General features: G+C 35.1%; 1 protein-coding gene across 1 annotated transcript in view; it reads right to left on the bottom strand.

The window, feature by feature from the left end:
- Window positions 1–11,400, bottom strand: part of LOC107563218 (cAMP-dependent protein kinase type I-beta regulatory subunit) — a 68,781-nt gene that overhangs the window by 8,761 nt on the left and 48,620 nt on the right. The window contains exons 8-9 of the mRNA XM_016248031.1: window positions 9,957–10,017; window positions 1,422–1,426 (exon numbers count right to left, since the gene is read on the bottom strand). Coding sequence (XP_016103517.1) covers window positions 1,422–1,426; window positions 9,957–10,017 — 66 coding nt within the window. The remainder of the gene's footprint in view (window positions 1–1,421; window positions 1,427–9,956; window positions 10,018–11,400) is intronic.

Consider the following 11,400-nt stretch of genomic DNA (forward strand, 5'->3'; position numbering starts at 1 on the left):
TAGATAGATAGATAGATAGATAGATAGATAGATAGATAGATAGATAGATTGTATGAGGACTGTAGAAAGCATGTCAACAAAGGAAAACAGCCAAATCCCAGATATTTTAGGTTATTTAGAAATCCTGGCCAGGATATGTCCATGAAAAAGAGTATGTATGGTCACCCTGATGTTGGAAGTAGAGAGCAAGGCAGTTCACTTGGCTTTGGAGCAGAACCATAATGTGATAAATCAATAACAAAATGTCAGTTTAAGGCTGCAAGCAACAAACTTTGTTTCAATATGTGTCCTGTGATCTTCCTATTTAGTGTGTAATTAGTCGTGTGTGTGTGTGTGTGTGTGTGTGTGTGTGTGTGTGTGAATGATGGTCCAAACCACAAAAATGAAAGAGGTGAAATAACTAAAAGGAAGAAGTTTCATTCACAGTGTCTGTCCAGACAAACAAGAAGCAAAAAGGAAGAACTATGGGACCAGAGTTGGACAATGACACCCACACATCTCTCCCTTCCCAAGCCTGTGTCAGTGTGTCTGTAAAAAGCCGTCCCTGGTTCCCTCACTCAGGTCTGAAGTCTGGGCCTGACCCTGTGTGAAAGTCTGCAGCCCACATTCCATCACTGAACCGCTGGCCACCCGGCACTGGGAATCAGGCAGAAACAGAGGAACAGAAGAGAGAGAGACACAAACAAGCAGCGAGGCAGAGCTGTGTCTCATGCTAAAGTCATCTTCATTTATTTTTATCTGTCTCTCTGCCCTGCTCTTCCCTGGCCCTGATGAACACAAGATGATAAAAATGCATATTGGAGTAGAAGAATACAAAAAAGCACAGAAAAACAAACAGCAAACAGAAAAAAGAGAATAGAACAGAGCAAAGTGGATAGAACAATACAAAACAGAATAGATTTGAAGAAAAAGAGCAGAACAGAACATATAGAATTTATTTTTATCTGTCTCTCTGCCCTGCTCTTCCCTGGCCCTGATGAACACAAGATGATAAAAATGCATATTGGAGTAGAAGAATACAAAAAAGCACAGAAAAACAAACAGAAAAAAGAGAATAGAACAGAGCAAAGTGGATAGAACAATACAAAACAGAATAGATTTGAAGAAAAAGAGCAGAACAGAACATATAGAATATAACAGAAAAAATTACAATAGAACACCAGGCAGAATAGAACAGTAAAGAGTAAATAGAATAGAAACAGAATAGAACAAATACAATAGATCAGAGCAGAATAGAACGCAGAATAGAACAGAAAAGTGCAGAGTGAATAGAAAAGAATAGAACATGGAATAGAACAAAACTGAGCAACCTTTTTTTCCCCAGCAAGTATGCACTGAAATATATAGTTTACATACATTTACACTGTTAGTAAAAAAATTTATATTTCTATAAATGCTGTTCTAACTTTCGATTCATCAAAGGATTCTGAAAAAAATGTGTCAGTTTCTGAAGGATCATGTGACACAGAAGACTGGAGTAATGATGCTGAAAATTCAGCTTTGACTCACAGGAATAAGTTACACTTTAAAACATATTCGAATAGAAAGCAGTTATTTTACACTGCAATAATATTTCACAATATTACTGCATTTTTGATCAAATAAATGCAGCCTAGCAACATCTTATTGACCCTGAACTTTTGAAAGGTAGTGTAAATACAAATAACTACAATAACTAGATAAGACCAGAATAGAACTGGGTGAATAGAATAGAATAGAATAGAATATATTCTTGCTAAAGACATTTCCTTTGGAAACTAGATTTGCAAGTGCTTCTGTCTGTTTGTCTGAAGCCACACACACACACACACACTCACATCTGGACACAGCAGCAGGTTTCCCACACTTGCAGTCAGTCACACTCACACAGACTCAACACTGGCGAGCCTCTCCTTCCATTGTTCATCAGCGAAGAGCTAACATTTCTGCTACAAATGTGTGTTGTCCCAGATTCACTTTATACGGCTCATCAGTCTCAGATTTATAACATTCCCCAAAGGAAGAATTCTTACAAAAGCCTTTTCCAAACACACATACTCACGACTTTACCTGAGCGTCATCAATCTCAAATCCACAATAAATCTAACAGATACTATAGTAATGCAACGTTTCACCTGTGTGATGTTTGGCTCCACAACATCAGGAATGTTTTATCAAAATGATGAGCAGGCCAACCCAAAAATCTAATTTCTCCATCAATGGGATTTTTGTCTGCTAGGAATAAATCATCAATCCATTATATCTCCTCAACAAGCCTTGTGATTAGAGGAATCATTCATGTCTGTGGCACAAAAGTGGTTCAGGATGAGTTACGAACCAAAGTTTACTAGTTATTATTAGAGGTTTGTTCAAAACATCACCCAAAGTTTAAGCAAAAATAAAAGTCATGCTTGCTTTAGGAATCACCTTTAATAAGCAAGCAATAAACAGGTGGATTCATGGGAGCACAAGTCAGGAACAAGAGGCATCCAAATGAAGGTTTAGAGCTCTACTTCACTCAACAGCCTGATGATATTAGTTCTGCAACCTTCATGGAGGAGAGAATGAGAAGGAAAAAAGAGAGAGGTGCTGAAAATATGAGTACATGCACAGACGGGAAAAGAGCCCCCTCCAGACTTCACAACATCTTCATAAATGTGGAGTTAATCAAAATATTGTTCAAAGATCTGGCAGAGAATGAGAAGAATGCTGAATCAGCACCACGAGGGCTTTCAGAAATGTAAATGTGCTCTTTGGTGTTGACAGCACAAAGCGAGAGTGTCTGACTCACAGACTGTAAGTACGTTTTCTATATTTAAAGAATTTGCCACTGACTATTCAAATGCGAGTTTTGAGCAGTGTAGAGTAGCGCTTGTTGTTTGTCATTTCTCCGATCACAAATGCAGACATGGTTTTATGTTTACGTGGCGCGATGCAATGCATAAAAAGACAGTATAAGTCATTATAATCCATAATTATGTCCCCACTGGATGCAACAAATGCTTCATTTATAATGGGTTTTATTGTTTTTGTCTCGTCGCTCCGGCCGGACAGGGCATCATAATATGGTCAGGGGCGTAACATTTCCGTCACACGCTTGAGGTATTCAGCCAATCACAATGCACTGGATAGCTGGCCAATCAGAGCACACCTCGCTTTTCAGAACGATGAGCTTTGTAAAAATCGACGTGTTTCAGAAAGGCGGGGCATAGAGGAGAAACAATAATGTACAGTATGTGGAAAGTAATGCGTTTTTTGAACCTTAAACACATTTCATTACACCAAATTCACAAAATAATGTTCTTTTTAGCAACATCATATGACCCCTTTAACTTCAACCCTTGAACTCAGGATTCAAGGGGCGACAATAATAATAATAACAATGTTGTTAGGGGGTGTGAATATTTGGGGAGAAAGTGAATCGATTCAATTTACAATCCATAGGTTTTCAGTTCAATTCAGGAACTATTTCTGCAGATTCAGAACAATTTGATTCAATCCGATTCACAATGAGATTTGATAAAACATTTTTTTAAAGTGCATTCATATGATTATGTAAATACTTCTCCCAATGTGTCTTAAGCAAGAAAAAAAAACTACTTAAAGGGACAGTTCACCCAAAACTGAAAATTCATCTATATTTTTTTCCCATACTGTAGAAGTCAATGGCTATCGTCAACAGTTTGGTTACCCACAGTCTACAAAATATCTTCTTTTGTGTTCACTGTTCAGCAGAAGATTAGAAGAAAAAAACTTGAACAACTTGAGGATGACTAAATGATGACAGATTTTCCTTTTTGGGTGAGCTATCCTCTTAAGGCTTTATGTTTATTGCACCCAGAAACCTGAACACATTAAATACATGTAAAACATGTTACTTAGAATATAACAGAGTGCAATGAGCTGATAAAATACTTTAGTGCTGAGAAAACCTAAGTATTCCGGATCCCATTTTGTAAAAAAATAAATAAATAAATAAAATAAAATAAAATAATATATATATATATTTTTTTTATCTTATTGAAAAAAAGCTGTGATTTTTCACGCAAATAAAAATCATACATTCAAAATAATTTTTAAATGAATAATCAAGGTATGTTTTCTACATAGTTTTTGTTTTAACGAAGACAAAAAATATTTTAAAAAAATATTAAATATATTTATATATAATATTTAACTAAAGTTTTATTTACATGCACCAATATGACAATAAAAATAAAGCGTTTTATTTCAGTAGTAGTAGCCATGCAATAATTTGGCCACTTTATCAATGGTATGTGCATGAGGACGCAAATGATAGTGTGCTACATAAATCAAGTAAATTATTTATATATTTAAAAATATTGAATAATACTTTCCCAAATCGCAACTCGTTCGATTTTTAGCATTTTAAATCAATTCTTGACCGAAGCAAATAACTCACGATCCAAAAATTTATGGATCAGCAGCATTTGTGATCAATGCATCGGGAAAACAAGTGAATCGTAACACCTCTAGATGTTATAAATCTGATAATACTATGATAACATCATGGTGCAACAAAGCAGCAATGCACTGAAATAAAAGGCATAGAAGTTATAAAGAAAAGTTGTTGAATATCCATCTAACCAAAAGTAACAAGCAGCCACAGACAGATATATTTTTAGAGACCATTGAAAGCTTTGCTTTTTTTGTGTGCAACGAGCATCCGGTGGTCCATGAGTGAGCAGTGGGTGTGTCATCAGAGGCTCCGACTAATGCTTTTATAAATAAACCGACTAATCAGAAAGACACCAAGGCTTGTCATGAACTTCCTGCAGAATGTGAGGACTGCATCTCGACCTAGAAGTGGACTATTGAAGTGCTCGTGGGCTACTGAAGCCGTCGCCATGAGAAAAGAAACCGCCCAAGCCATCATTCAAAGCCCACCACATTCCACAAACCCTTCCCACCTTCCAGCATCCATCACACAGGCGTACCACACACGAACACGACCACACTAAAACCCTCTGGACTTCTGCAGCGCCGCTCCATCCTCCAGCTGCAAACAATAATGAACGCCTCTGCCTTTCACTGTTTGAAACATGTTACTTAGAATATAACAGAGTGCAATGAGCTGATAAAATACTTTAGTGCTGAGAAAACCTAAGTATTCCGGATCCCATTTTGTAAAAAAATAAATAAATAAATAAAATAAAATAAAATAATATATATATATATTTTTTTTATCTTATTGAAAAAAAGCTGTGATTTTTCACGCAAATAAAAATCATACATTCAAAATAATTTTTAAATGAATAATCAAGGTATGTTTTCTACATAGTTTTTGTTTTAACGAAGACAAAAAATATTTTAAAAAAATATTAAATATATTTATATATAATATTTAACTAAAGTTTTATTTACATGCACCAATATGACAATAAAAATAAAGCGTTTTATTTCAGTAGTAGTAGCCATGCAATAATTTGGCCACTTTATCAATGGTATGTGCATGAGGACGCAAATGATAGTGTGCTACATAAATCAAGTAAATTATTTATATATTTAAAAATATTGAATAATACTTTCCCAAATCGCAACTCGTTCGATTTTTAGCATTTTAAATCAATTCTTGACCGAAGCAAATAACTCACGATCCAAAAATGTATGGATCAGCAGCATTTGTGATCAATGCATCGGGAAAACAAGTGAATCGTAACACCTCTAGATGTTATAAATCTGATAATACTATGATAACATCATGGTGCAACAAAGCAGCAATGCACTGAAATAAAAGGCATAGAAGTTATAAAGAAAAGTTGTTGAATATCCATCTAACCAAAAGTAACAAGCAGCCACAGACAGATATATTTTTAGAGACCATTGAAAGCTTTGCTTTTTTTGTGTGCAACGAGCATCCGGTGGTCCATGAGTGAGCAGTGGGTGTGTCATCAGAGACTCCGACTAATGCTTTTATAAATAAACCGACTAATCAGAAAGACACCAAGGCTTGTCATGAACTTCCTGCAGAATGTGAGGACTGCATCTCGACCTAGAAGTGGACTATTGAAGTGCTCGTGGGCTACTGAAGCCGTCGCCATGAGAAAAGAAACCGCCCAAGCCATCATTCAAAGCCCACCACATTCCACAAACCCTTCCCACCTTCCAGCATCCATCACACAGGCGTACCACACACGAACACGACCACACTAAAACCCTCTGGACTTCTGCAGCGCCGCTCCATCCTCCAGCTGCAAACAATAATGAACGCCTCTGCCTTTCACTGTTTGCTCGCTCTGTCATTCTTCATTTCCCATCATCCCATCACAGTGCATTTCCCATCATCCCAATGCAGGACAGTAGCGTACAATCATTCTCAGATCAGAGCTCATAATAGTGTTAACTATTAAGTTAAAAGGGGGCTGTTGTGTGAGGCTGAGGTGTGTGTTTGTGTGTTGGGGCCGGTCTGTCTGCATGCCCCAGACTAATGGTCACTTTATCAGGCTGGCTAAGACATCCTCACGCCTGGGCAGACATCCACCTGCTTCAGTCGTAACATGAGCTGTTAGTGAGGGAAAAATCAACGTCGTATGCTTCAACTAAGAAAAAAAGTGTGTATGTGGGTGTCTATGTTAGCACCTTACTCTTTTAGGGTATTGTAGCGTAATATACAAAAATACACAATGAATGCAAAAAGAAAATAATTTTTATATAATAAATAAAAATATATATTTGCTTATCATTGCTTTTTTTAAAATGAGAACAAGACCGAATATAAATTTTTATGTAATATTTAATAATATTAAATATATTTATATATAATGTTTAATTATTCAGTTTGTATCTATATGTACCAATGTGACAATAAACATTAAACATTTTTGTGATTCAATACATATCTTAATATTTTAAAGTTTTTTTTCCATTTCAATACGTTAAAAATAATTTAAAAATCAATAATCAAGGTGTTTTCCACACATTTTTTTAAATGAAGACAAAAAGAAATGAGTTTTTATTTAATAATATTTTATAAATATATATAATATTTCATTATTATGTTTTATTTACATGCTCCGATATGACAATATAAATAAATATTTGCTTATTATTGCTTATTGTTCCTGTTTTTAATGAAGACAAGACCATATTTAATAATATTAAATATATTTTGCGCAAGAACTCACAAGTGTCAAGACCTCACAAACCATCGTAAAACACTCCAAGACTTCACGAAACAGTGCCGATTTCACCACAATCTCAAAGAAATCTTGCGCAAACGAAAACATGCCCCCCTCAAAGGCGAGAAGACGAGCGAAGAAAAGAGGTTTGGAGAGCGAGAGAGCTGGGCGTTTGAAGACAGGCCGTGACAGGGCTGTGAAACGGAGCACACAGAGAGAAAGAAAAACAGAGGAAACCGAGAGGAGGAGTGTGTTTGTTCAGCCATTTAATAACCCCATTTAGAACGACGAGTGACCTCAGGGTGCTGAAGGACAAGGGGTCACCGCAGAACTGACCATCTTAATGTTCATCTCTCTCGCTCCTCTTTGTCTTTCTCACCATGCAAAACCACTGGAAGTCAGGGTAGAACTGGCATTGCGTGCCGCAGCTTTGTCTATCAATCAAGGCTACGCACTTAGAAATAAGGGTTCTTCAGGTTAGTATAGAGGGTTCTTCAAATTCGGCATACACTCTTAAAAATTAAGGTTCCAATTTGGGGGTTTCTGCTGCGATGCCATAGAAGAACCATTTATGATACCCCAAAAAACCTTTCAGTCAACAGTTCTTTTTCTTAGTGTAAAGAACATTTTAATAATCTAAAGAACCTTCTTCCACTATAAAGAACCTTTTGTGCAATGAAAGTTAAATTGGATGTTAAAGGTTCTTCAGGGAACCACAGATGCTAATAAAGAACTTTTTAAAAGTGTACAACCTTCAGCTTCTAAAGAACCACTTTTTGGCAACATATTTGGTTCTTGAGTTGCCATGTTTTGAAGTTAAAAAAACGAAAGGTTGTTAAATGTTCATTTATAGGTTCTTCTGACCAGTGTTTTTGAATTCAGAGTTATTTAAAGCACCAGCACATTATGGTTTTCTAAAGAAACAGAGAATAAAATGTTGTGGAAATTAAAACTGTTCTCCAAATTTATTTTTAATGGTGTACACCTGCATACACTGTAAAAAATATATTTTTTTGAAGTTGTAAATAAAGCAAAGATTATTGGTGTACTGTACGTTTTACAAAAAAAAACACTATTTTACCTTTTCTACTCCAAAGTTTCATGTTTAATTTAATGTGATACTTGCCGTTTCTTTGCAATTGTTTATGAAATTTACTATCAATTTCTAAGAGAATATTGTACAACAACTTTTTTCAGTGTACTAGAAGTTTTCCGATTATTTAAACTCAACAGGCCTCATTTATAAAACATGAGAAGAACTAATTTATGTGTAAATCAAGCATAAACCAATGCTTTTATTAATAAAAAAAATATTTACATATGAATGTTTTTAAGAACAATTTACACTGAAATTCATTTTGCCTGGGTTTGTTTACATGGAGGCATTGATTTACACAGGAAAGTTTTTCAAATGTTGTACACAGAATGTCATTATTCTCCTGTTTAATTAATAAGTTAGGGCTAATAATTAATAATTATTGTTCTTAAACAATAATTTATAAAAATATAAGTTGACACTTTACAATAAGATTTCATTTCTTGTACCAGTCAACTACATTAACTAGTTAACATTAACTAACAACTAGTTAACATTACCTAACAATGAATAGTACCTATAATTGTATTGTATCTAATAGTACTTAGCTACTGTACAGTGTGAATTAACAAACAAACAATGAAGGATATGTTTATTACCTAACATTAACAAAGATTAATACATGCTGTAAAAAATATATTGCTAATTGATAGTTAACTTTAGCAAATGCATTAACTAATGTTAAAGGGACCCTATTATGCCATTTCAAATATTGCTCTTCATGCAGTGTGTATTGTAGCTGTACGTGAATGTAGATGATCTGCAAAGTTGTAAAGCCAAAAGTGCACGATAAATAAAGTTACTGTCTCCCAAAATGAAGAATCGACTCTGAAACCCCTAAACGAGTCATTAGTAATTCGACGGGTAACACATTTGCATAATGCCCACCTATGCTCTACATTGGCTGGCCGCGAACAAGTTGAATTGTTCATGTGGTTAACATCATGTTAAGAAGACGCTGTCCTACGTTGTGAAAGTAAATTCATTTCATTTTCACTTCCGAATGATGAGGCTGCAAATAACCAGTGGTTAAAATTCTTTTTTTCCCCCACTGTATCACAGCAGTACAACACCAATCTTTTTTATGTTCCCGTCATTTTACTGACGACTGGGAGTTCAACGCAGGTTTCACAAAATGCTTCTTCTTGAAAGACAGCTCAGTACCTAGTTTATTTGGACCAGCTGGCTCCACTGAATCACAAACTGTAAGTATGATAAATAATAGATGTTTATTATTTTCTATCGAGCGTTCAAAATACCAAACTATGGGCATATCGTTTCCGACATGTGCTGTACACGGTAGACCAATCACAACAGATTGGGCCATCTGACCAATCAAAGCAGAGTAGGCTCACTGAAAGGAGGGATTTAGAGAGACTGAATCTTAGAACTGCTTCGAATGAATCGTTTGAGAATCGTTGGAAAATGAGGTGATATTAAATGCATATTTTGAGAAAACTATAGTGTTTTTTGACCTTGCATGCATGTAAACCTATTGTAGGCGACTGGCATATGGCATAATAGGGGCACTTTAACAAATGAGACTTGTAAAACGTACGCAAATGTGCGTTGCATTTAATGCAACATTTTTTATAAGAATAGTTTTGCGGACAGTTTGCACAATTTAGATTTTCCCATGTTTAATACACAAGGTATTTGTGTTTAATGCAACAATTTACTCTAAAACGGTTTTACAGATCGAAATCTTTTGACAGGACTCTACTAAAGCTCTCATTACTTACCAAGTATAGACACCTTACTGAGGAACTCTTCATACATCTTCCTCTTCCTCAACGTGCTTCCCTAGAAAAACATTGAAGCAGCAGTTAGAAGACACATGGAGGACATCAGGTAACAGAATCTCCTGCCCTCTAATCAGTCTCTACGGAACAAGAATAAGAAACACGGCGCTGAGAACAAAGCCGGGGGACTTTCCTCAAACACTCTGCTATAAACATCCAGATTAAAGGAAAGTTTTGGCTTCCTTTGTTCCTAGTCTTGTCCGTTTCAGCTCTGTCTCTCTCTAATACTCAAATAAAACACACAGAAACACATTAAGAGGAGACGGTCTCGTACGAGAGAAAAATCACAAATGAACTTCTTATTGTCTCAATTGTTTCTTCAAGACAGGAATGAGATTAAATGGAGGACAAGTGGAGACAGATTTCTCAGATTTAAGTCATTCCATGTGGCTTGCTCAGATTTTTATTTCTCTTACTGCATGTCAACAATTGCGTCATCTGAGTCTATTTAATTTTAGGGAGAAACATCGGAGTAAAAATGTTCCTCTGAGATGGACTGTAAAGCTTTATTAACTAAACCACCTTCAAATCTGAGACAACGAAACGTATACGCAGATATCCAGCCACTGACTGACCGTGAAGCTCTTCTCTCTTATGAGGTCAGTGACCTCTCCACCCCTGGTGTTTGAGAAGAAGATACAAAAACATCAGAACATCTAAGATGACCTGCAGACACTGAAGTGAAACATGGCATCGTGATCTACAGCGTTCCGGCAAGTGCTGGCCAAGCTTAATGGATTAGTTCACCCACATTTCCCAAATAAACAGTATGTATTTTCTATAGACAGACTCTGCGGAGCTTGAATAAGTGTCGGTGAGGATCTCTTTACTAGAGCAAATGAGAAAGACCATGCGTATAAAATGTGAACTAAAGCACTTCTGATAGAAACTTGAGGCACATTTCTAGTGCATATACTGTATATGTGTGTAAATGTCTACTCAAATAACTGACCAAATACAGTGTGTTTTCCTTGCAAGTTAGTCTGCGCAATGCATTGAATAATTACAATATATTTGGGTATTATTAATTGGATAACGAGGGATGAAATTGTTTTTTTAATAAATAAATCAAAATGAAAAAATATTTTCTATAAATAAGAAATAAATAAAAGTTAAAGAATAAATAAATAAAACAAAAATTAATAAAATAAAAATAAATTAATATATTTAAATGAATAATATAAATCAAAAAATTTAATTCTCATTACATCTTCAATTAATAAATACATCTTTTTAAATCATCATTTCAATCAAAATACATTTCAGAATGTATGTTGGGAATGTTAAATCAAGCAGTAAAATACTCAATTTTAATTATTAAAATTCTAAATTAATGTAATGTAAAAATATATATATATATAATATATTATAATATCATAATAAA

This window comes from Sinocyclocheilus grahami, unplaced genomic scaffold (genome assembly GCF_001515645.1).
Source record: "Sinocyclocheilus grahami isolate Dianchi unplaced genomic scaffold, SAMN03320097.WGS_v1.1 scaffold863.1, whole genome shotgun sequence".
NCBI classification, from domain to species: Eukaryota; Metazoa; Chordata; class Actinopteri; order Cypriniformes; family Cyprinidae; genus Sinocyclocheilus; species Sinocyclocheilus grahami.